At 49.6% G+C, this 26,196-nt stretch overlaps 1 protein-coding gene across 3 annotated transcripts in view; it reads right to left on the bottom strand.

Annotated features, from left to right (window-relative positions):
* Positions 1-9,107: 9,107 nt before the first annotated feature.
* Positions 9,108-26,196, bottom strand: part of TMEM154 (transmembrane protein 154) — a 43,085-nt gene continuing 25,996 nt past the window's right edge. For 2 of the 3 annotated variants that reach the window (XM_008267325.5, XM_089302349.1), the window contains 3 exons: positions 25,168-25,253; positions 22,532-22,589; positions 9,108-11,489 (listed from right to left, as the gene is read on the bottom strand). In XM_008267325.5, the coding sequence (XP_008265547.1) occupies positions 11,474-11,489; positions 22,532-22,589; positions 25,168-25,253 (160 nt within the window). In that variant the 3' untranslated portion in view covers positions 9,108-11,473. Of the gene's footprint in view, positions 11,490-22,284; positions 22,424-22,531; positions 22,590-25,167; positions 25,254-26,196 lie in introns of those variants that run through there. The other variant, XM_051819995.3, reaches the window with a different exon arrangement.

The raw sequence follows: 26,196 nt of genomic DNA, 5'->3' as shown, positions 1-26,196 counted from the left end.
TAGCAGGTAAAGCTGCCGCCTGCAGTGCCGGCATCCCATATGGGTGCCGGTTCTAGTCCTGGCTGCTCCTCTTCTGATGCAGCTCTCTGTTATGGCCTGGGAAGGCAGTAGAAGATGCCCCAAGTTCTTGAGCCCCTGCACCCTCATGGGCAACCCAGAGGAAGCTCCTAGCTCCTGGCTTCGGATTGGCACAGCTCTGGCCATTGTGGCTATCTGGGGAGTGAAGCAGTGGATGGAAGACCTCTCTCTCTCTCTCTCTGCCTCTCCTTCTCTCTCTGTATAACTCTTTCAAATAAATGAGATTTATTTATTTGCATGGTAGGGTTACAGAAAGGGAAAGAAATCTTCCATCCTCTGGCTCACTCCCCAAATGGTTGCAATGCCTGGGGCTGGCCCAAGCCAAAACCCAGAGCTTGGAACTCCGTCCAGGTCTCCTATGCAGGTGGCAGGGGCTCAAGCACTTGGGCCTTCTTCTGCTGCTTTCCCAGGTCCATTAGCAGGGAGCTGGATCAGAAGTGCAGCAGCCCAGACTCCAGCCAGCACTCATGTCGGCGTTGGAGGTAGAGGCTCAACCCACTGCACCATGACGCCCAGCCAGGCACTCGGCATGTTAAGAACAGGGTTGCTACCTCATCAAAAACCTTCTTGTGGAAGAGAATCGGTTTGTGAAATAGTTGGGTGTGATAATGCACTAGCTGCAGAGCCCATGTCCTCTGCCACCTTGTCAGCAGGTTGCCCAGTGAGATGCAGGCAGTGTTGTTTGTTGGGCAGGCAGGAGAGCTCCTTAAAACGAGCTGCCATCATTGGGAAGCTCACCCTTGGGCTGCTCCCCTCTGTCCCCTGTGCGTGCCATGCTGGACTGACATCTACCAACTGGATTGTGTGATGACCCTGAGAGCGGAAGTCCTACACAGACCAAGGCCGGAGGGTCAGAAGGAACAAGGCCCCAGGTGACCACGTTGCTGCCACACCAGCTGCTGCGGTTTCGTGTCCAAGGCAACAGTGCTGCAGGCAGGACCTGTAGGAGGCGACCGGCTCCGGAGGACTCTGTACTCAGGAAAGTGTGAGCATCATTATCGTGGTAGTGGGTTTGTTTTTAGGAGAATGCATTGCTTTCTTTTTTTTAAAATGATTATTTTATTTATTTGAAAGACAGAGATACAGAAAGAGGCAGAGCCAGAGAGAGAAAGAGAGAGAGAGAAAGAGAGAGAGAGAGAGGTCTTCCATTCTGCTGGTTCACTCTCCAAAAGACCACAATGGCCAGAGCTGAGCTGATTCGAAGCCAGGAGCCAGGAGCTTCTTCCAGGTCTCCTACGTGGGTGCAGGTGCCCAAGGTCTTGGGCTATCTTCTACTGCTTCCTAGGCCATAGCAGAGAGCTGGATTGGAAGAGGAACAGCCAGGACTAGAACTGGTGCCCATATGGGATTCGGCGCTGCAGGCCCGGGCTTTAACCCACTGTGCCACAGTGCGGGCCCCATGAGAATGCATTTCTTATAAAAAATGGGTGCAGGCCCCCCATGCTCTCAGCCTTCGGCCAGGGGATGACGCAGGTGAAGGCCCTCACCAGAGCTGAGCTCCTGGCTATCTGGGGCTCCTGGCCTCCAGAATGGTAAGAAGTAAACCTCTGTTCTTTCCAAGTTACCCCGGCTCAGGTTTCCTGTTACAGCAGCTCCACACAACACTAGCATACCAACTGAATTTGGTATACACTGCCACATATGGGAAAGAAACTATCTCATTTAAAGCACTTTTGCTCTGTGTCTCTAGAATTAGAGCTAACCTGGATCCTCACTGACACACGTAATAAATGGGAGTCAAGATTATTACTCTCAAAGCCAGCACTGAGGCATAGCAGGTAAAGTCAAAGTCTGCAGTGCTGGCATCCCATATGGACGCTGGTTCGAGTCCCAGCTGCTCCACTTCCAATCCAGCTCTCTGCTATGGCCTGGGAAAGCAGGAGAAGATGGCCCAAGTCCTTGGGCCCCTGCACTTGTGTGGGAGACCCAGAAGAGGCACCTGGCTACAGGCTTCAGATCGGCTCAGCTCTGGCCGTTGCAGTCATTTTGGGAGTGAACCAGTGGATGGAAGACTTTTCTCTCTCTCTCTCTGCTTCTCCTTCTCTCTGTGTCTAACTCTTTCAAATAAATAAATAAATATTTTTAAAAATTGTATAAAAATGATTATTAATCTCTCATGGTGTCACCTCCCTGGCTCAGTGAGACTGTCAGTTCTCTGGGTCCAGCCATCATCAGGCTGATATGCCCCATCCTTAGTTCTCATTAAAATAGGAAGAAAACACATTTCATAGCAGATTCCCAGGGTATGTCGATACCATATTTGACCAGATTCTACTTTGGCTGCAACCTTTGGGATGAATCTTCCTGCCTGCCTGTCAAAGTTCTGACTCTTCTTTGTGACTTGCAAGAAAATACCCTGTTCGGGATGTCTACCTTACCTGCACGATGAACCCGCCACTCTGACTTGGCTCTGTACGTCAAGGTGTGGAAGATGAGATTAAAATTGAAGGCATGGGCCGGCGCCGTGGCTCACTAGGCTAATCCTCCGCCTGCGGCGGCTGGCACACCGGGTTCTAGTCCCAGTTGCCCCTCTTCCAGGCCAGCTCTCTGCTGTGGCCAGGGAGTGCAGTGGAGGATGGCCCAAGTGCTTGGGCCCTGTATCCCATGGGAGACCAGGAGAAGTACCTGGCTCCTGCCATCGGATCAGCACGGTGCACCGGCCGCAGCGCACCGGCCACGGCGGCCATTGGAGGGTGAACCAACGCCAAAGGAAGACCTTTCTCTCTGTCTCTCTCTCACTGTCCACTCTGCCTGTCAAAAAAAAAAAAAAAAAATTTGAAGGCATGAAAACAGTGAGGAATCGGGATGAAGGTAAGTTTTTTTTTTTTTTTAAAGACCTATTTATTTTTGAAAGTCGGAGTTCCAGAGAGAGAGAGGGAGAGCCAGAGATAGGAGAAACAGAGAGAGAATCTTCCATCTGCTGCTTGACTCCCTAGATGGCCACAATGGCCAGGGCTAGGCCAGGCTACAGCAAGGAGCCAGGAGCTTCTTGTAGGTCTCTCACGTGGGTGCAGGGACCCAAGCATTTGGACCATCTTCTACTGCTTTCCCAGGCCATTTGCAGGGAGCTGGATCAGAAGTGGAGCAGCCAGGACACAAACCAGTGCCCAATGGGATGCCAGTGTCACAGGCAGTGACTTTACCCACTATGCCCCAAAAGACAAGATTTTATTAAAAGATTGCTTCATTTTTGCTACAAATATTTATGGAAAACTATATCCCCATAACAATTAAAATTTCATTCCTTCATTTAAAAATGTTTTGGTGGTGGGCATTTGGCCTGGTGGTTAAGAAGCTTGCATTGGAGTGCCTGAGTTCAACTCCCATCTCCAGCTCCTGACTCTGGCTTCCTGCTAATGCAGACCTTTGGAAGCAGTGGTGATGGTTCGAGTAATTGGTTGTCTGCCCCTCACCTGGGATACCTGGACCCAGTCCCTGGTTTCTGTCTTGAGTCCGGCCTAGCCGCAGCTGTGTGGGCATTTGGGGAACCAGTTGATGAGAGAAGTCTCTTTCTGCTTCTCAAATAAGAAAATAAATTTAGGGGCCGGCGCTGTGGCACAGTGGGTTAAAGCCCTGGCCTGAAGCGCTGGCATCCCATATGGGCGCCGGTTCTAGTCCCAACTGCTCTGCTTCCTGTCCAGCTCTCTGCTATGACCTAGGAAAGCAGTAGAAGATGGCCCAAGTCCTTGGGCTCCTGTACCCACATGGAGACACCTGGAAGAAGCTCCTGGCTCCTGGCTTTGGATCAGCTCAGCTCTGGCTTTTGCAGTCTTTTGGGGAGTGAACCAGCAGAATGGAAGACCTCTCTCTCTCTCTCTTTCTCTCTCTCTGGCTCTACCTCTTTCTGTAACTCTGTCTTCCAAATAAATAAAATAACTCTTTAGAAAAAAAGAAATTTAAAAATTAAATGTTGGGGCCGGCACTGTGGCTTAATAGGTAAAGCTGTTGCCTGCAGTGCCGGCATCCCATATGGCCACCGGTTCGAGTCCCGGCTGCTCCTCTTCTGATCCAGCTCTCTGCTATGGCCTGGAATAGCAATAGAAGATGGCCCAAGTGCTTGGGCCCCTGTACTCACGTGGGAGACCTGGAAGAAGCTCCTGGCTCCTGGCCTCAGATCGGCACAGCTCTGGCCGTTGTGGCCATCTAGGGATGGAAGACCTCCCTCTCTGCCTCTCTGTAACTCTGCCTTTCAAATAAATAAACAAATCTTTTTAAAAAGTTAAATGTTTTGTAGGCCGGCGCCATGGCTCACTAGGCTAATCCTCCGCCTGCGGCGCTGGCACCCCGGGTTCTAGTCCCAGTTGGGATGCCAGATTCTGTCCCGGTTGCTCCTCTTCCAGGCCAGCTCTCTGCTGTGACCAGGGAGTGCAGTGGAGGATGGCCCAAGTGCTTGGGCCCTGCACCCGCATGGGAGACCAGGAGGAAGTACCTGGCTCCTGGCTTCAGATAGGCGCAGCGTGCCAGCCGTAGCGACCATTTCGGGGGTGAACCAACGGAAAGGGAAGACCTTTCTCTCTCTCTCTGTCTCTCTCTCTCTCACTAACTCTGCCTGTCCAAAAAAAAATGTTTTGTAAAGAACAATAAATACAAGAATCTGTAATAATATATTTTAGATAAGCAGGAAAATAACTTAATTTTTAGGGTACATAGTTTTGTATAAAGTAAGTTCTATTATATAAGAATTTTTTGAACTTAGATTGCTTCATTATTTAAAGAGGTATTTGGATTGAAAGAGTGCAATTGTAACAGTAAGAGTTCTTTTTTATAGTCACAGAAAATAAGCTAAGAGTTTTCCTTTAGAAAGATGCATAATTCATCCATTTACTGTTAGTAAATAACATTCTAGTAAACAAATATCTTACCTTCAAACAAACATTTATTCTAAACCTGCATATTCATTAAATACGTAGAAATTGCATAGGAGATATTCTTTCTATCTTATAGTGCTTTATTTTTCAATTAAATTTAGAAATGCTTTTCAATCTCTCAGTGAAAAATGAGCAACTTAGCGTGCAAAAGTGTGTCTTCACAAAAATATGCAACTGAGAAAAGAATAATTCAAACATGTCTAGCATATATACCTGACATTTATAAAGCTGTAAATCATAAGGAAAAATGTTACACCCATGATTTTCAGCATGCAAGGTGGGAGAAATAAACCTAAGACCTTCAGTCAATTTGAAATTGATAGATTTGCAGAGAAGTTCTAATCAGTCCCAATGGGGCCATTTCTTATAGGAAGCTTGCAAGGAGGAATGTACACATTGTTAGACAGAAGCCAAGGGACAAATATGATGTCTGATGACCTAAATGACTTCCTGAGATAATCCTTTACAGGACTGGTAAAATGAGAGAGCCAAGTACAGTATTTATTTTCCTTACTCTTAACTTTTTTTAAAAAAAGATTTATTTACTTATTTATTTATTTGAAAGACACAGTTAAGAGAGACAGAGACAGAGAGGGAGAAACAGAAATATCTTCTATCTGCTGGTTCACTCCCTAAATGGCCACAACAGCCAGAGCTGGGCCAAGCCAAAGCCAGGAGCCAGGAGCTTCTTCTGGGTCTCCCACATGGGTAGCAGGAGCAAAAGCCCTTTGGCCATCCTCTTCTGCTTTCCCAGGGGCATTAGCAGAGAGCTGGATCAGAAGTGGAGCAGCTGGGACTCAAACTAGTGCCCATATGGGATGCCAGCAGTGCAGGCCACAGCTTAACCCACTACCCCACAATGTCAGCCCTGCTTATTTAACTAAGACAAGATATATTCTTATTAAATTATTATTACTCTACCAGATTACTTTTTAGCTTGTGACTACGAGTATGCATTGAACAGGATTTGGTTCAATATTTGGTTCAATATTTAAATGCCAAAATTTTACATTAATGGTTAATAATTCATGGTTGATCAATTAAGGGTGGAAACTTGAACCAACTGTGGTGTCTAAAGCTGGGGTCTTTGGGAAGAGATCGGATTGGATTAGCTTGCTGGGGTAGAGCTCCATCGTGGGATCATAATGGATTTATGAAGACAGACACCCAACACAGAGGAAGAGGGTGCTTCTTGTGCTTCTCCACTTCCTGACCCACCATGGGCCCCTCTTTACACGTGTGCTTTGCCAGTCATGTGCCCTCAGCAGACACTGGATCTTAGACTTCGAACCTTCAAAACTGCAAGCTGAAATCACCTTTCTTCCTTCCTATGAAGCCCTGCTCAGGTGTTTTGTTAAAGTAACAAAAGCCTGACTAATGCAATACCTAGGATCCTTGCTCTTTCTGAAGGCATGCAGTTTTCACATGCTGCTGCGAATGATTTATAATTTCAGAGGTTTCACCTAAGTCAAGGAACACAATGATTACACTCAACTGACTTTTACACTGGGAAAAGAAAGTTACTGTTTGTAGCAGCTATGTATCATTTATTTATTCCTTTACAGGCAGATTAAAGAGGAAAACTGTGAAGAATATATATATATATATGTGTGTGTGTATATATATATACTTAAATATTTTATTTATTTATTTGAGAGGCAGAGTTACAGAGAGAGGGAGAGATAGAGAGGTCTTCCATCTGCTGGTTACTCCCCAAATGGCTACAATGGCCAGAACTGCACCAATCTGAAGCCAGGAGCCAGGAACTTCTTCCCGGTCTCCCACGTGGGTGCAGGGGCCCAAGGACTTGGGGCATCTTCTACTGCTTTCCCAGGCCATAGCAGAGAGCTGGATCAGAAGTCGAGTAGCCAGGACTTGAACCAGTGCCCATATGGGATGCCAGCACTGCAGGTGGAGGATTAACCTACTGCACCACAGTGCCAGCTCTGAAGAATGTATTTTTTATTTAAGTCGATTTTTTATTAACAAAGGGCCTGTAGTAGGCAGCGCTCATCACTGTAACTTAACATCTGAGACAAGTAACATATGAAGGGAAGGTGTTATTTTGGCTCGTGGTTTTGGAGGTTCACAGTCCACGGTCAGGTGGGCACCCCTGGTTCAGCATGTGGTATGATGCTGTCACTGGCCGAGTCCCGAGGAGGAGCAGACCATCACATCACAAGAGTACACACGAAACAAGGAGCGCACAGTGCGCCAGGCAGTAGAGGGAGTGGCTAGTGCCCACTCAGCTTTTACACCCACTTCTCAAGAACCGCCTTCCCAGGGCACACCCCCAGTGGCCTAAGGACCTCCCGCTGGGCCCACCTCCTCGACACAACTGGATTCAGTTTCCGCCCTCTGAGGACCATCAAAGCAGGCACGAGTTCAGGGGTCATATCCTATTCAAGCCATAGCAACAGCAAAAGCCAACAAAGATGGGATTTGCACTACAGAGTGTGATTACATGAGCCCTCTGCATCTGAGCTTTAATTATTATTATTATTTTTTTTGACAGGCAGAGTGGACAGTGAGAGAGACAGACAGAGAGAAAGATCTTCCTTTGGCGTTGGTTCACCCTCCAATGGCCACCGTGGCCGGCGCGCTATGGCTGGCGCACCGCGCCGATCCAATGGCAGGAGCCAGGTACTTCTCCTGGTCTCCCATGCGGGTGCAGGGCCCAAGCACCTGGGCCATCCTCCACTGCACTCCCTGGCCACAGCAGAGAGCTGGACAGGAAGAGGGGTAACTGGGACAGAATCCGGCGCCCCGACCGGGACTACAACCCGGTGTGCCAGCCGCAGCAGGCGGAGGATTAGCCTAGTGAGCCGCGGCGCCGGCCTGTCTGAGCTTTAATTATTAAAAAAATAATTTTTTTCCATTCACCTCTGTTTGTCTTTATTTATTTATTTATTTGACAGGTAGAGATATAGACAGTGAGAGAGAGCGACAGAGAGAAAGGTCTTCCTTCCGTTGTTTCACCCCCCAAATGGCTGCCAAGGCCAGTGCTGTGCCTATCAGAAGCCAGGAGCCAGGTGCTTCTCCTGGTCTCCCATGGGGTGCAGGGCCCAAGCACTTGGGCCATCCTCCACTGCACTCCCGGGCCACAGCAGAGAGCTGGGACTAGAACCCGGCGCCCATATGGGATGCTGGCGCCGCAGGTAGAGGATTAACTAAGTGAGCCACGGTGCCGGCCCCGACCTCTGTTTGTCTTAAACACTTTGACATTGTACTTCTAATCTTACATGGTGCTGAAATTAAAGTCTTCCTGTTATCTAAGGTACTCAGGCTTAGGGGTTTAACCTATTAAATTAGCTTTTCAAAAAGAGCTCAGAGCATGGGCAGAATCCACGACAAGTTCTGTTTTACATAATTGTGTGGATTGCTATCTTGTGAGCATGACATGTTACTTAGAAAAGGCAAGAGAGCACCAAAAAAAAAAAAAAAAAAAAACACCAGGCACCTACAAAAAATAACCTCCCAGAGACAGCAAAGAGGTAAATAAAATTGTGGCACACAAAGCAGTATTCAGACAATGCCAAAGAACTGCTCAAAACAATAAATATTTCAGGCCCTGGGATATTCGGGTGATGTGGCTCTTAATGACCAACCTGACTGGTTCCACTCTGCACTAATAAAGAGGGACTCATCCGGTCATTGTCACATCGCAGAAATAATTCTATACTCGAAGCTGCTCTGAGCTGACTGTTGTTGCTATCACAAGGAAAGCCCAGAATTCACCCCGAGTGTCTTCTGGATATGAAAAAGTCACACGTGTTCATTTACTTCGGGATAAAATGTCAGTGTTTCTCCCACAATGAGAACTTCAGCAGTGCCTTCCCAGCGTGAAGCCACGTGTTATCACGGCATAGATTCTGACCGTGTACAGATTCTCACGGAAGCACCACTAAAGACTATGTTTTATGTTTACGTGACGTGACGCCTGTTTCCAGAGATGGTGTGAACGGATCGTTTAGCTGATGACTAGAGTGAAAGAAATACGGAAGCTTGCTTTGTAACATCCATTACATGATGCCGGTTTACCGCATAGAGCCCCTGATCACCTCCCACCTGTGGGCGTCAAGGCCGACCCCAGCCCTGTGCTCACGTTTGCATAACAAGGCTTTTACCAGAGAGAGGAATGACAGAGTGGGTGAAAAATTCCCAGGTGGGTCCTTTTATGTATTTATTAAGATAAGTTTCCTGAGGAGTGGGACCAGGAATGAGACACTGTTAATTTAGGATGTTCAAAATATACAAAAATGCAACAAAGCTTATACAACTTAAACATCGCCAAGGTCAGATTTTTGCTTTGAATGGCTAATACAGTCAAGATAAATTAGCGATTTGTTTTTACGAATGATAATTTAAAGCACAAAATGAAGTCTAGGTTTAAAAGCAGTTCTTGGAATTGTCATAAATATTTGATGCCTATTGGCTGAGTAGTAATACAAAGATCCAGGCTGCTGGAGTTGATGCTTACCTGTTTTGACTCATACTAACTTCTTACATCTTGCCAAGATAAACTATCTTTTTAAAAAGTGCCCTGTACACTGGGTAGTTATAAACTCAAGACATGTTTGCTTCTCCTGGAATTTGAGAATTCAAATGAGAATATTTTTATCGTATCATAAAACATTGCTGTCTCAAAGTGAGCTTCCAGGACCCCTTACACTTCTCTGAGCTTTTCAAATTCACCATTTGATAGGGGTAGGTCGAGTGTAAAGGTTTGAGCCTTTGGCAAAGATCTTAGCTATCTGGAGAGAGAAAGAAGCATACTGAAACTCTTCTGGGAAGCAAATAATGACGAGTAACAAACTGAATCCAACAGCCATAAGCAGAAAAAATAGAAAAATTATGATTGTTCAGAAAATGGCAATTTTGGCATAAATATCTGTAGAGCCACGGTGGGCCATAAGTGTGCTGTAGGTACGCAGAAGTGCAATGCAAATGCAGAGTTGTATCAGGATGTGCTCCAGAGAAGATGAAGGTGAATCTGCTGAAGTCAAGCACACGAAACCGTCTTTGCCAAAGTTCCAGGCAGTCCCAGGAGAGCGCGAGAGCAGTGGTTAAGCTCACCAAGACAGTTGTATCTTTCATCATATAGAAAGACATCTCTGACCTGAAACTCTGCTTTTAAAATTACCGGGCAGAGTTCAGAAGGCAAATGCTTGTTAAAGGCAGGAGAGGGGTAGTTTTCCTTTTGCATTAAGGCAGCCTTTCAAATGTAGCACCCAAAGTGTAGCAGCAAATATCTAGTTCACATCATCTCCTCAGCTGTCATGTGGGTAGAAAAACAAACCAGGTTCTTCATTCTCTGTGTCTTTCCTGGAATAAAATCCTCTAGTGTCTCGAGAGAACGGAGGATTCCCAATCAGCTAGATCCCTTGAAAGGCCAGAATTAGGATGGGGATTAAATGGAGATTGGTTTTCCATGAGTGGGAGTGGCCACTCATTGCTTTTGGCACCAGGGGGGCCAACAGATATTGTAAAGGATGCTGTCTCTGATGGGCTGGCCCCGGGCTCTTGGAGTTGCTGTGTTGAGGACGTGAGACTTCTCCTAGTCCCCTGTGATGAGTGATCCCTGCTGCCAGCAGGTGTTTCTTATTCTCTTCTGTTTGTTACAAATAACCTTAAAGCCAGGTGAGACATAGATGTGTAACAGATGACCCCCTCCCCGCCCACACACCCACCTGCACATACTCCCTATCTACCTATCACATGCAAGGAAAGGGTGGCGAAACCAGAATGAGCTTTGGGAAAACGATACAACGGAGGTGATTCTAGCTGAGAAGGAAAATGCTTGTTCTTTCATTGAAAACATCTAATGCCTCCGAGAAGTTGGAAGGGTGGCAGGGCCCGGCACAGTCAGGGTCCCTAAGTCACCTTAGTACACTTCCTCACCACGGGGACTGCTCTCCTGTGTCTTCATGGCAGATAGGGACGAGCTGACCCACCCCAGGGATGGTGTGCACATTGAAACGCTTGCTTTGCTTGCCATCTTTCCCATGATAGAATTCTCTAGAGAAAAGTCCCTGCTCCGAGTCGTTGACCTGCCAGAGACGCTGATCATCGGAAGAAATGACCCAGAGCAAGGCAGGTAGGAAGGTGAGCCAGAAGGAAACCATAGATGAACCCAGCCTCCTGATCTAAACCCTAAGGAATGGAGCAGACAGGCGCTGAGGATGTGGGGCGTGTGGCCAGGGCAAGCACAGTCAGCTAGGAGTTGGCTCTGGGCAGGGAACGCCTGTTGAGCACAAGTGAGCGCATCACGCGGCTCCTCCAGCCTCGGAGGCAGCAGTGGACGGCAGCCAGGTCTTTTCCCGGAGCTCCTCGGCAGCACGTTCTTCCAAGTGCAGGCCAGGCCATCCCTGGGAAGAGTGGGTGTCGGAAGCACACAGAGACAGGCTCTCGTCGTGTCTACGCCGATTCGCAATTAATTCGATCTGTAGCCTTCCCATCCTCTGTCGGCAGGCCTGGCGGGTTCCCTCAGGGGCTGCTTCTCTCGGAAAACGGAGCCCCCTTCCGTTTCAGGGTTCACTGTCGCTGTAGAAGAAACAGAACAACAGCCTACTTCCAAGAACCCACCGGGGCGGGAGGGGGGGGCGGTCACTCCACGGTCAAGGTGACTCAGGAGAGTATCAGCAGGCCCCTGCCTGCAACCTCTGACCCAAAGGTCAGTTAAGAGTTTTGCATTTGATCCCCGAGGAGGAAATCCATAGGAGCCCAGGTGTAACCCCCCACACCCCCCCGCACTGAGGCTCATCTCCCCCCTCACCCCCAGTGCTGATGTGGCGAGAAGCAGGTGGAGTGGAGAGCTCCCCCTTTAATTAAATCTAATCCCACTCTCTGAATAGACGCCACGCAGCCTTTGCATTGTTTTCCCTTGTGTTATTTTCCCCCAAGAGTATGTGGTGCTGGCAGGTTTTAAATCCCCTGTTTTCTTCATACCCACACAGGACCTGGGGGTGCCTTCCTAGTGTCATTTAGAATTCAATCCTCAGGTGTCTTGGGGTGTGAGCAGACATAAATTACAGACATGGTGTTTGCACATGACCGTGCTGTTGGCTAATTCGCGCTTTTGTTTCTAACTTGGCTATCTTAGCCAAATATCTGGCTGTGCAGGTTCCCACCCCCACCCCCACCCCCGCCGTGGGCCCATAGCTCCGCCCTTTTTTTCTGTCTCCTGGAAAGCAGGCTGCACTTGCCTTCCTCCCACTTCTGACTTCTGTGCCCCCTTGATGCAAACTCCAGCATGTCTCTCTCTGAAGTGGCCTCTTTGCCCAGGCTGGGGCTTGCACGGTGATCAGCCACAGACGTAGGTGCCCTCCGCTCGTGCGTGGGGCACCATGCAGCGGGCAGTGTTCCTTCCAGCTCCCTCCATGCCCTCCCGGTCAGTGAAGGGCTGTGCACCGCTACAGAGGACTTTGAAGCAACCCAGACAGACAGACGTGGAGACAGGCAGATGGACTGACTGATCTGCAGACAGATGTGTTCACACAAGGGGAATGGAGATGAGTGTAGCAGTGGGTAGGTGGGAAGAAGCTCAGATCAGGAGGGGTGAACAATAGGAACAGAAGGGGAGGGGAGAACCTGACTTGAGATGGGGAAGGGAGGGAAAGCCAATCCCTAGAGCAAATGGAAACCGGGGGCAGGTGTCTGAGGCAGTGGTTAAGATGCAGCTTGGGACGCCTGCAACCCTATGAGAGGGTCTAGGTTCGAGTCCCAGCTGTGTTCCCAAATCCAGCTTCCCGCTAATGTGCACCTAGCTTGCGAGTCAGTGGTGATGGTCAAGTACTTGGGCCCCTGCCACTCTTGTGGGAGACCTGGGTGGAATTTCTGGCTGCTGGCTTCAGCCTAGCTGGGCTCCACCTGCCTTGGGCATTTGAGGAGTCAACCAGCAGATGGGAGCACTCTCTCTTTCAAAATAAATAAAATAAGAAAATAAAAGTTATTTTTGAAGTGGAAATTAAGCAATGTTTGTACCTGAAGAGTGGACGTTCACCATTCCCTTCCTTTCCCTTCCGTAGCCCTGGCCGACTCGGCCACGGGGCCGGGAGATTGCCTTCGTTGGGAACGGTGTCCTAAGCAGCTGGGCTTTCTAAGACCTACGAGTGCAGCCGCGCAGGCCACAGGCCTGCTGCGTGTGCCCCTTCTGCGGCCTTCTCTTGAAACCCCAGCCGCTTCTGCCGAGGCCCATGAAGCCGCACAGCAGTGGGCAGAACTCGCTTCTCTGCTCCCCGCGGACGAGTGTCCAGCCGTTGTAACTGGAGTGATTTTTAAGACGAACGATTATAAAACCAGCCCATAGTCATCGCTGAAAAACTAGAAAATCCAAACAAGACAGGGCAAAAATGCCGGTAATCTCACTACAGCTAATGCTCTGGGATTTAATTTCCCTAAAGGCAGATGGTTCTGTAATCTGCTTCTCTGGGGGTCATCCACATGTGAGTATCTTTGTCTCCTAATAAATGTACAATATTGGGGCTAGTGTTGTGGTGTAGCGGGTAGAGCCGCCCACTGTGCCGGCATCCCACATGGGCGCCAGTTCGAGTCCCGGCTGCTCCACTTCCGATTCCGCTCTCTGCTATGGCCTGGGAAAGCAGTGGAAGATGGCCCAAGTGCTTGGGCCCCTGCACCCGCGTGGGAGACCCAGAAGAAGCTCCTGGCTCCTGGCTTCGGATCAGTGTAGCTCCGTTCATGGCAGCCAATTGGGGAGTGAACCAGCGGATGGAAGACCTCTCTCTCTCTCTCTCTCTCTCTCTGCCTCTCCTCTCTGTGTGTAACTTTCAAATAAATAAATCTTTAAAAAATAAATGTACAATATATATTAGTTGCTACATAGCACCCCATTGTCTCATTAGATTAAAAAAAACTTGGGCTCTGGTGTTGTGGCACAGGAGGTTAACCCATTGCCTGCGACGCTGGCACCCTCATGACTGCCAGTCCAAGCCCCAGCTGCTCCTTTCCTGATCCCACTTGCTGCTAATGCACCTGGAAAAGCAGCGGAAGATGATTCAAGTGCCTGGGCCCCTGCACCCATGCCAAGTACTTGGGGCGTCTTCTGCTGCCTTCCCAGCATGCACATCAGAGGAACCTGGACAGGAAGTGGAGCAGCCAGGACTCAAAGCAGGTTCTCCAGTATGGAATGCAGGTATCCCAAGTGAGGTCTGCAGCACTGAGCCAAAGGCTGCCCCTTCCTGGGCTTTTGCTTCTCTTATTTACTTTTTTTTAGATTTCTTCATTTTATTTGAAAGGCACAGTGTCAGAGAGAGGCAGAAACAGAGAGAGATCTTTTACTTGCCGGTTCACCTCCCGGGTGGCCACAGCCACCAGTGCCGGGCCAGGAGCTTCATCCGGGTCTGCCATGTGGGTGGCAGGGGCCCAAGCCCTGGGGCTATCCTCTGCTGCTTTACCCAGGCCATTAGCAGGGAGCTGGATCGGAGCGGCTGGGACACGAACGGTGGCCACATGGAGTGCAGGTGTTTCAGGTGGCAGCTTGACCTGCTGTGGCACACTGCTGGCCCATTTTATTTCCTTTTTGAGTACTAAGAAGAATAAATATTTTGAAGGTTTAGTTGATAATGTCAGTGTCTTCTCTTGCTGAATTGCATCCAGACCATGGCTGCTCATATTTAAAATGAGGCCATGATCTTTGTCTTGGATATTAAGGATAATCATTTTTTGCTCATCATACAGAGTGAAAAAAGCTTTCCACTGGTGTGTCATTTTCCCTCTACTATTATCCATTATGCCTTCTGAAGTACACAAATGCTGAGTTTTTAATGTAATTAAATATGGCATCCCATATGGGCACCAGTTCAAGTCCCGGCTGCTCCACTTCCCATCCAGCTCTCTGCTATGGCCTGGGAAAGCAGTAGAAGATGGCCCAAGTCCTTGGGCCCCTGCACCCATGTGGGAGACCCGCAAGAAGCTCCTGGCTTCTGGCTTCAGATCAGCACAGCTCTGGCCATTGCGGCCAACTAGGGAGTGAAGCAGTGGATGGAAGACCTCTCTCTCTCTCTCTCTCTCTGCGTAACTCTTTCAAGCAAATAAATAAATCTAAAAAAAAAAAAAGGAAAAAGAAAATGATGATTTTTACACTGGGGAGTCTTTCCCGCAGGAGCACACCATGCCTCTCCCTTTGTTCAAATGTTTATTATGTCCCTCAATAAGAATCTGAACATTTTCGTTTGATAGGGTCCTGTGCGTTTGTAGGGTTAAACTGATCTCGGCTTAGCTCCCGTTCTGTGCTGCTTTTAATGATAGATTCCTGTTGGTACGTGCTGACAAGCAGCCTTTTTAGCATAATAGATAAGAGCACGGGTCGGCCAGATTCTGAATCAGAGCTCAGGCACTTCCTGGCTGTAGGGTGTTAGGAAAGCTAGCCATTCAAGCCCTGGTTTCCTCACCATAGGAGAGACATCAGACCCCCGTGGGGGAGACCAACTCTCCCTGGTGGCCATGGTCAGCCTGCAGACTTCCCTGTTTCCTGTGTCCCTTGCTGTCTTCGAAGCTGTTGATCATCTCTGCGAAATGAGCAGATAAGCCCAGACAGCTTTAACTTTGGCAAATCCTGGAATTCCCTGTTAAAAAAATACCTTGGCAAACGGCCACAGAATTGCAGCGAACGAACAAGAAGTGGTTCGGCTTCCAAGCTTCGTGGTGGCTGGCCTCCGTGTGAACGCCTGTGGTTTTCACCACTTCTTTGAGCCACCGACAGGAATCAGTAATTTTCCCAGGAGTGTCCTACACTATGGAACACCTTTCCCCAAAGCCTGCATGCTAACAGGCTGACAAACCGAAAATGAGTGGAATTGATTAAACAAGCATCACCCTGCTACTATCTTTAAGGAGGCATCTAATTGGTGAGCTGTGCGCTCAATGAGGACAGAGGCGACCCCAACTTCTGTCGTGGCATGACCAGCCACTCCTCCAGCCTGTCTGTCTCGTATGCCCCCAGCCACTAGCCTTCTCTCCAAGGGATGTCAATAAATCTGCCCAGAGCCTTGCTCCTGTGAGGACGCTCTCTTAACTCGGTTTTGGGTGAGCGCAGAGTTCGGCTCATTCAGCTCAGCACAAACTCACGGGACAATTAGAATGGAACAATTAGAATAGGCTGCCTTTCTTATCATTCACACAGGTCAGAGGTCCCTTCTTCCTGCAACACGGCTGGCCTGGGGGGCGGAGTGGGGAGGGGGGGATGCAGAGGCCACACGTTGAGCCAATGAGGCAGCCCAGCCTAGGATTAATTCAAGACACACAGATCACACCCACGGCACAGGCGTCATCAACGTTCAAACAACACGCTGGGTTTTTAGGTTTTGTACATCTTTCGTTACCATGTGCACATCCATACACACTCACAACTACGCACACACATACCATGCACATACCTGCATTTTAGCACTGTTACTTGAGGCTAAGGGGGAGAAGGTGTTGGACCTTTTGGGAAATGTTTTCATAAGTTGTTATCTGACAGTTAGAATTGCTTGCGAAGTTTTCATTTGGTATTAAGTTATTGACAGTAAGTGATCTGGGAAGCCTGACTTGTTTCCATGTTTCTCTGTTCTCTTCAAGATGGGAAACTGGCTCTACTCTGAAGGGCTCTCCAGGATGTTCAGTTTGATCTTTAGACCCGTATGAAAGGGATGGCTGGGGTTGGCGCTGTGGTGTAGCAGGTAAAGCTGCCGCCTACAGTGCCAGCATCCCATATGGGCACCAGTTCGAGTCCTGGCTGCTCCACTCCCAATGCAGCTCTCTGCTGTGGCCTGGGAAAGCAGTGGAAGATGGCTGATTTGAAGTACATTGGAAGTGACTTCTAAGAGACTAGAAAGGAAGAGAGCAAAGAGACACATAAGGATTGACTGCAAGTAGTCGTGGAGATGGGCTTGACAGACCCCTCCAGAAAAGCCCACCAAGAAAATCACTGTTGTCTGAGGACTGATAGTTGGGTCTCGGCTCTGAGTGCTCTGACGAGGGACACAGCACACGCCAGGTCCCTCCGCGTGTCAGCTGGTGCCTGGTGCCAGCTGCCCTTCCTGTGGCTGTGTGTCTTTCATTTATATTAAAATGTCTCTCTTGTGTTAACTAACTGATGAAAGACAATGAAACTGCAGTATTAAAAGAAACTCTTTTCGATATGGCATAGTGGGTAAAGCTGCTGCCTGCAGTGCCGGCATCCCATACAGGCGCTGGTTCAAAACCCGGCTGCTCCACTTCAGATCCAGCTCTCTGCTATGGCCTGGGAGAGCAGTAGAAAGTCCTTGGGTCCCTGCACCCATGTGGGAGACCTGGAAGAAGCTCTTGGCTCCTGGCTTCAGATCAGCTCAGCTCCTGCCGTTGCAGCCATCTGGGGAGTGAACCAGTGGATGGAAGACTTCTCTCTCTCTCTGTCTCTACCTCTCTGTAACTCTGCCTTCCAAATAAAGAAATTAATTAAAAAAAAGAAAGAAACTCTTTTCTAGATGGTGCTTTCTCACAAACCTGCTCTGCAAACCTGATCATCACTTAGCCCCTCCAAACCCCAGACATAGAGGCATTAGTAGTTCTTAAGCAGCTTCGTGACACCGTGCAGACGGCACTCAGACATGTGAGGTGCTCCATCTATATCTTCTGAAAAATGCCATTGTGACATAAAGTCACCTCACTGGTCAACAGGGACAAAGAGAAAGAACTTTGTTATTGGAGTTTTTGCAGTGTCTCTGGTTCTCCCTCCAAGTCTGCAGGAGGCTTTCTGAGAAGGAAACTAAGTATAAATGCCTCTAGAAGGGGGAGAGGCTGGCTGGGTTCTCTCTCTCTCTCTCTCTCTCTCTCTCTTAAAGATTGATTTATTTATTTGAAAGGCAGAGTTACAGAGAGGCAGAAGCAGAGAGAGAGAGAGAAAGAGAGAGAGAGAGAGATCTTCCATCCGCTGGTTCACTCCCCAGATGGCCACAGTGGCTGGAGCTGGACCGGTCCAAAGCCAGGAGCCAGAAGCTTCTTCCAGGTCGGTCTCCCACGTGGGTGCAGGGCCCTAAGGACTTAGGCCATCTCCTACTGCTTTCCCAGGCCACAGCAGAGAGCTGGATCGGAAGTGGACCAGGCAGGACTTGAACCGGTGCCCATATGGGATGCCAGTACTGCATGGAGTGGCTTTACTCGCTATGCCACAGCGCCGGCCCCCCTTTCTCCTTTTGCTACTATACAATGGCTCTGTGGAGGGCCCATGAGGGTGGGGTGCATGGCGGTAGTGCATTTTCCATAGGGAAATGTAACTACAATAAAGCCACCGGGATGAAGCAGGCTGGAGGCTGTCACCACCGGCCAGCAGTGCCCACCCATGTGGGCCACAGACTTCTCTTCCCGCACAGGTGGACCCCATCCCCTCGAGCAAAGCCATGCACAGCAGGTATGAAGTACAGAAAACAAGAACAGACAACTCTCTCTTCCCCAGCACCTCCTGTGTTGTCTTTTCCTATTGATTTTTTTTAAAGCATTAGAATCATACTGTAAATTTCCCATGGCATTTGTATTGTCCTTCGTAAAATCCTGGACCAAAGTTTAGATTCCACAGCTCAAGAATGAGGAGGGGGCCAGCGCCGCGGCTCACTAGGCTAATCCTCCACCTTGCGGCGCCAGCACCCCGGTTTTAGTCCTGGTCGGGGTGCCGGATTCTGTCCCGGTTGCCCCTCTTCCAGTCTAGCTCATTGCTGTGGCCCAGGAGTGCAGTGGAGGATGGCCCAAGTGCTTGGGCCCTGCACCCACATGGGAGACCAGGAAAAGCACCTGGCTCCTGGCTTCAGATCAGTGTGGTGCGCCGGCTGCGCAGCTGACTGCAGCGGCCATTGGGGGGTGAACCAACGGTAAAAGGAAGACATTTCTCCCTGTCTCTCTCTCTCTCACTGTCCACTCTGCCTGTCAAAAAAAAAAAAAGAAAAGAAAAAAAAAAGAATGAGGAGGGGACAAGCGCTGGCCAATGGGGAAGAGGGGGGAAGGGCAGGAGGGGAGGGGGCGGCGGGCGTGGCCCGCAGTATGCTGCAGGGTAAGCATTGGGATGGCGCCTTTTGCCCAGAAGCACCGCACACTTGAGAGATGACTGAGCGCCCGCCCCACTCAGGAATGGCGTCGCAGTAACAGGGGAAGCGGGACTGTGAGTGGAGTCCAGATGTCTTAGGGGTCTCCCTCTAAGCCCTATCTTCAGGACCCTTTATTTTCTGCAGCGTTCAGTGCACCTGTCATTGCTGACAGCATGGAGGAAGGGTGACTCAGAGGCAAATGTCACCAGGGGAGCTTGGGGCCACGTGACGTGCTCAGTGTAGGCTTATTGATCATAGCCGGTGAACCACGCTGGTGGGGGCTGCTGATAGTGACGGAGGGTGCGGGCAGACGCTGTTCCCGATCTCTCTAGACTTTCTGCTCTGAAATCACCCCCTTAACAAACGCGGCCAGTGTGGAGAGGGCGCAGAGCTCTCGCCACAGCCTAAAAAGGACTGGTTCATCTGCATGGTGCTTGGGAAGTGTTGCAGGGGCTGCATTCTCCCTGTGCCCTGGCGAAACTAGAAGGGCTCGGGTCCTTATTTCCATTTCTCAACAAGAAGAAACAGAAGCCCAGAGCTAAAGTGAACTTGGCTCAGTCTAAAGAGCGTGCAAGCCAGGTCTTAGGACGGCAATCTGATTCCAGCAACCCCAGTGACCAACCCATTTTTCACCTGCATCTGTCTTCTTCTAAATTTTTTTTTAAATTTCTTTTCATTTGTATTTTTTGAAAAGCATACACACTAAGAGAAGACAGACAGATCTCTCATCCATTGGTTCAGTCCCTAAATGCTTCAACAGCCAGGGCAGGGGCAGGCAGAAGCCAGGAGCCTGGAGCTCCATCTGGGTCTCCCAGGTTGGTGGTAAGATTCCAAGTATTTGAGTCACCGCCTGCTGCCTCCCAGGGTGTGCATTAGCAGGAAGCCGGAATCAGAAGCAGAGCCAGGACTTGACCCAGGCGCTCCGATGTGGGATGCAGGCGTTCCAAGCAGCATCTTAGCTGCTGTACCCAGGGTCCACCCCTCCACCTGTCTCTCTATTAAGCCACAGGCTTTTAGGGGGAAAAACATCCTATTTCCGTCCTGGGTGAGATATTCAAAGTAAAAGTTTTACTGATTATTGATATAATGAAGACATTAGAAGAAAGAAATGAAATGATGACAGGGAAGAAAGACTATGCATTCAAATGTCCCTTCAAAGATGGCAGATGGATGGAGGAGAGGCTGTTGACATCACCAGCCCGAATGGACCTACCAGCCCGAATGGACCTGCCAGGCACAAAGGACAGCTCAGAGTCTTAAAGGAGACCACACAAATTCCCAATTTCACACAGTTGGTAGGTCCCAAAGGAAATCACCATGGAAACCAGTGGCACAAGTACTCCCCTCACCCCACCTCATCCCTGAGCCTGGGCCTTCCTGGCCCCAAAGACGGTGAGCCTCTGTTCAACAGTTTTAATTCATTAATAATTACAATAATGCTAACCAATATTTATTGAGAGCTTCATTGGTACTTTTCGTAGTTTTTCGTGAACTTCGGGGGTGGGCGTGTAGCCCAGCAGTGAAGACGTCTGCGCCCCGTATCGGAGTGCCTCGGTCCAGTTCCTGGCTCCGGCCCCCAATGCCAGCTTCCTACCAACGCCGATCCAGGGAGGCAGCAGGTGACGGTACAATAACTGGTTTCCTGGCACCCACCTGGGAAATTCTGCACTGAGTTCTTGGCTCTGGCCATTGAGGGCATTTCTGGGGTCAACCAGCAGATGGGAGATGGCTCCTTGTCTGACTCTCTCCATCTCTCTGCCTCTTAAATCCCTTTTTTTTAATGTTTAAATTAGTTTTGTCTTATAATAGCATAATGCTTGCTGAAGAAGTCAGAAGGTGACTGTGGCACGTAGACCTGGGGCTTGCCCTCTCGGTTCCAGAAGGCTGGTGCGGCTTCGCAGAGCGGGAGCAGAGTGAAGTCCTGCCTGACAGCCTGTGAGTTTAACTCAGACTGCTGCAGGCCCACAGGTACTCCCTGTAGAAGCGGTAGTTTAGCATAACACAGCTCTCCAAACAGGTTTAGGCTTTCTGCCTTGCAGACAGAAATGACTGTCAACATCTTTCAAAGATCAACTTCTCATTGTTCCCCAAATCTGACGTTTAATATTTTACTACCATACTTTTCTAGAATGTTTTTTAAAAATATTAACTAATTAACTTTCATCTAATTTAAAGGCTGGGGGGTGGGGGGAAGAATCTTCCATCCTTCTGCTGGTTCACTCCCCAGATGCCCACAACAGCCAAGACTGGGCCAGGCTGAAGCTAGCATCCAAGAACTCCACCTGGGTCACCCCCATAGGTTGCAGAGACCCAACTATTGGTTCACCATCTGCTGCCCTCCAGTGCGCATCAGCAGGAAGCTGGATTGGAAACGGAGCCATCAGGCCTTGAACCAGGCACTCCAGTGTGGCATACGGTGTTCTAAGCAACAGCTTAAGCTCCTGCACCACACACTGGCTCCTCTGTAATGTTAAGTTTCTTCCAGGTTGCCAATGAATGTGAAGAGCAAGCAAGGGCAGGTATTTAAAAACCCTTGACCTTCACATAAGATGGGTGTCCATCAGTGACACAGTAACAAGATGCTGTAGAGGAAGCTGCGCCCTACCTTGGACAGTGTGAATGGCTCGTCAGCAAACATACAGTGATGGGGAAAACACTCCCCGTTAGTGTCATCTGTCACACTGCCTCTGGCATCTTCTCTCCACATGCTGGTAATATTGGGAACCGCATTTAAGTGGAATGCAACATTTTCTGAACAAGGGATGAATCTTAACGCACACACACCCAGCGAAGTGGCATTGACTCAAGTCTACAGAAGGAGGTAACTTTGGCATCAGTGCTGGGGTCTGCCTGGGAAGGACCACGGTGCTGTGATGTGGAAAGAGACACAGGATGTGAATTCTTAGAACAGAAGAGGGGGATGATGCAGAAAGGGTTTGCCTTTTCTGATTGCTCAATGAGGTAGCAATCATCTTCCCACGTGGCACTCTGGCCCCGGGGACTGCCCCATGGCGTGGGACTCACGCTGGAAGCTAAAGATGACGGACATAAGACCTCGGTGACTTGGTGTCCCCAAGATCACAGCCCCAGTATGCCCAGCAAGGTCTCAGAGCTGCCCAGTCGTGAATCTCACATCCTGGCCAGGCCCTTCTCTTACAGAAAGCACACCCAGACATGCTAGTTTCTATCCTCACAAAAGATAAGCTCAACAAGATTGTGGCGCGCCACCGAGTGACCCTCCAGCACCAGCGCGCTAAAATGTTCTGTCTAGCAGAGCCACCTAGTGGTAGCAGGGAGCATTTATTTTTGAATTTCTCTCCTGTAAGAATCCAATCCCGATGAGCTGGGTTTTTGTTTCTTTTTCAAATTTTCCGTAATTCTCTCTTCCTTTTCTCCACACCACACGCACACACAGCCTATGAACTGTCACAGAGAACCGCACAGAGAAGGGGAGAGAGATGCCTCCACTCTGGTTTCCAACACCCCGCCCAATGCACACGTGCTGGGATCCATGGTCAAAAGGAGAAATACCTTGGGCTGTGGTTTGATTCCTTTTCTTCCTTCAGAGTAGGTAAACATTCATGGTCGGCTAGGACAGAAGGAAAGCATACTCATTGTTAGTCATTGGAATTCTCTCCTAGCACAGGTGAGACTCGCATTTCCCCCATCCCTGCAAAAAAAAACGGCCTCCCGGAGGGAGGTCCAGGGTTTCACACTGAATGCTGGCAAGGCCCTGGAGCCGGGAAAAGCAGCATAACACAGGGGTGCGCTCCTGCCCTGCGTCGGAAAGCGTGACCCCCGGTGTTGCTCTAAAAGCTAGATCCGTCATCTTTTGGAATATATGCTGCAACCAAACGGCTCCACCTGAGGTCCTGATGTTTGCACAGAGTGACTGCAGTCAGACCACACAATAGGAAGGGAGCAGGGGCAGGGGGAGTGGGGGGCGGGCGGCGGGGAGCAGCCCACCTTCCCAAAGTCAGCAGAGTTCTGTGACACCTCCAGCGACCTTCAAGGAAATAGGAAATCCACCTGATATATCTCACCTGTGTGTCCAAGTAACTCTGCTTCAGCTGTCAAGTGGGAGTGGCTGTCTAAAAATTATTTATTTGTGTATTTGAGAGACAGAAGGAGAGCTGGTTCGCTCCCCAAATGCCCAGGGCTAGGACTGGGTTGGGAAACTCCATCCAGGTGCTCCATGGGTGTGGGTGGCAAGAACCTATTTACTTGAGCCGTTACCACTGGCAGCCATGGTCTGGATTAGCAGGAAGCTGGAGGCAGGCATCAGAGCCGAGACTCAAACCCTGGTGCCCCCATGTGGAGCAGACTGACGCCTAGGCTAAACACCCAGTGCTTACCCGTGGCTTCTGCCCCCTTTCTAGGTTCAGTGAGAGTGACAGGATCCTGACTTCTGATACACAGAATCTCAGCACAAAGGGAAATACAGCAAAATATCAGAGAAGATTGTCTTTAGGCGGTGGATTCTTTTCTTCTTTCTACTATTTTTTTTTTTTGCATTTTCCGAATTCTACTACCTACATGTTATAGCTAAAAACAATAAATGGAAACTACTTGAAGATCTCTCTCAGAGATCTACCCCATCCTCATTCTTCCCGCAATATGAAAAACTGTTGGAAATTGTGCTAGTTGAGTGACTCTCATCTTTTGGAAAGTTCATCCTGATAAGCCTCTGGTACAGTAATTCTAGTAGCAGACTTCAGCATTTAAGAACTCCATTGCAGGCCCGGCGCTGTGGCACAGCAGGGTAAGCTGCTGCCGTTGATGCCAGCTTCCCATATCAGAGCTCCAGTGCCAGTCCTTGGCTGCTCCACTTCCGATCCAGCTCCCTGCCTAGGAAATCGGTGGAAGATGACCTAAGTGCTTGGCCCCCAACTGGGAGACCGGATGAAGCTCCTGGATCCTGGCTTCTTATGGCCATTTGGGGAGTGAACCAGAGGATGGAAGGCCTCTCTCTCTCTCCCCATTCTCTCCCTCTCTCTCCCTCTTTCTCAACTCTGCCTCTCAAAGAAATAAATAGTGAGCCACGGCTCACTAGGCTAATCCTCCGCCTTGCGGCGCCGGCACACCGGGTTCTAGTCCCGGTCGGGGCACCGGATTCTGTCTGGTTGCCTCTCTTCCAGGCCAGCTCTCTGCTGTGGCCAGGGAGTGCAGTGGAGGATGGCCCAAGTGCTTGGGCCCTGCACCCCATGGGAGACCAGGATAAGTACCTGGCTCCTGCCATCGGATCTTAAAAGAACTTAATAAAATTAAATGCAAGTGATATTATATAAATAGATTTTAACAATTTAATCTGAGCATTAAAATAATTTATTGACTTTTAAAGGAATAAAAAAGAAAAAAGTACTGTCATTGAAAACACAAACCGCTGATATATCTACAAAGACTGCCGGATACCAATTGGAAATCATTTTATTACCAACTTATGTTATCCCTGTCCAGTACAACTTTCTATATAGGATGAAAATGTTCTAATCTTAAATTCGTATTTATTTTCATTTTATTTGAAAGGCAGAGAGACAGACAGACAGACAGCTTCCATCTGCTAGTTCACTTTCCAAATGTCTACAAAGGCCAGGGATGAGCCAGTTGAGAGCCAGGAACCTGGAACTCAATCTGGTTCTCCCATATGGGCAGCAAGACCCCAAGAATTTGAGCCATCACCTGCTGCTTCCCAGGGCGTGCTTTAGCAGAAAGCTGGGATCACAGGCAGAGCCAGGACTCAAACCCAGACACTCTGACGTGGGATATGGGCATCGCAAGGGGCATAGGCCTGCCCCAGGGATAGAAATGTAGACTCCCACTACCCCTACTGCAGCCACGGCAACTGTGTCCTCCACCTGTGGCTACTACCACTCAATATTAATTAATTTAAATAGTCACATGGGGCTGGTATCTGTTACACTGGACAGCACAGATCTACATAAACTATATTTGATAAGGTTTTATAAACGTGCACAGAAATTCAAACAAGGGGCGTCAGCTGATGATTGCAATGAGGATCTAAGGATGGTCTGAGCCTAGTTTACTATCTGTACGCACAAGATCTAATGCGGGGACAGGCTCCGCTCAGCTGGGGGCATTAAGTACACGGTGGTTGCAGCCTTCTATGACAACAGAGGAAAGAAAAACACCCGCAGCTTACCACCTACCATTTCTATTCATGCTGACCATCCACTTATCAAGCTCTTCCATTTCTATTTCCATAACAGAGGGTGTGTCCTCTTCAAAAATGGGGCTGGGGAGAGACAGCAAAGAGCTCGCTGAAAGCACTGGGCGGGGGAGGGTGTTGGGTTTCCTGTGGGGACAGCAGTGACCATGGACTCTGGGGAAGACGCACTTGGCTCAGAGCCTGACACTCCGGGGCAGCCTCTGTGTGTGTGTGTGTGTGTGTGTGTGTGTGCTTGAGCTCTATGGGATACAAGGCAAACACTAAAACAGACCCACCCCTGACACTGACCTCAAAACGGGGCCCCCCAAGGGTCCTGCGAGTGGGCCTAGAAGGGGACCCAGGGGACCGCGGCCTCCCAAGAGCAAAATCAAGTCTGTGAGGCTTGCACCTGGGCTCCTGCGGGCGTTGCTGCATTTAGCCTTTGAGCTTGCTGAATTTCACTTCTCCTTTCTGGGGGGTGGGTATTGGGGGGGGCAGGATGGGGTGGGGGTGGGGTCAGTGGCCCAGGTCCAAGCCACAGTCAAAGGGCTGCTCTGCTCCTGTCACCCGGTCCCCAGGCTTTGCCTACGCGGAGCAGTGGGGCTGTCCCCTTCAGAAATCCACGTGCTCGCTTGCCAGGGCTCAGAGCATAGTTGCAAACAGAAGCCCCGGTGAGGGGAGGAAGGACCACTTTCTCCAAACGTCAGGCGGTGTGGCTGTCACATGGCGTCACACCGGTGGAGGAAGCGAGCCACGATTCTAAATGGGGGGGGTGCAGTGGTGTGGGGTGATGAGTCACTGAACCAGAAAGCTCTTCGCTCCTGGGTAGTCCCTCTCTCTCTCTCTCTCCCCCTTCTCCTCTCCTCTACCTCTCCCTCCATCTCCCCCTCCCCTTCTCTCCCAGCCCCGCCCCTTCCTGCCATCCACTCGTTCCTCCGTGTCCCCTTCCTTCTCTCTCCACTCGCCCCTGGAGGTTCTGGGAGTGCGGCTGAAAGCTCTTCCCTGGCGGCCACCTTTCCCATCCGAAGAA

Source organism: Oryctolagus cuniculus, chromosome 8, assembly GCF_051225735.1.
Source record: "Oryctolagus cuniculus isolate XC-2025 breed Fujian yellow rabbit chromosome 8, ASM5122573v1, whole genome shotgun sequence".
Taxonomy (NCBI): Eukaryota; Metazoa; Chordata; class Mammalia; order Lagomorpha; family Leporidae; genus Oryctolagus; species Oryctolagus cuniculus.
Note: the sequence above shows the minus strand (reverse complement) of the source record. Positions and strands in the feature narration are given on the sequence as shown.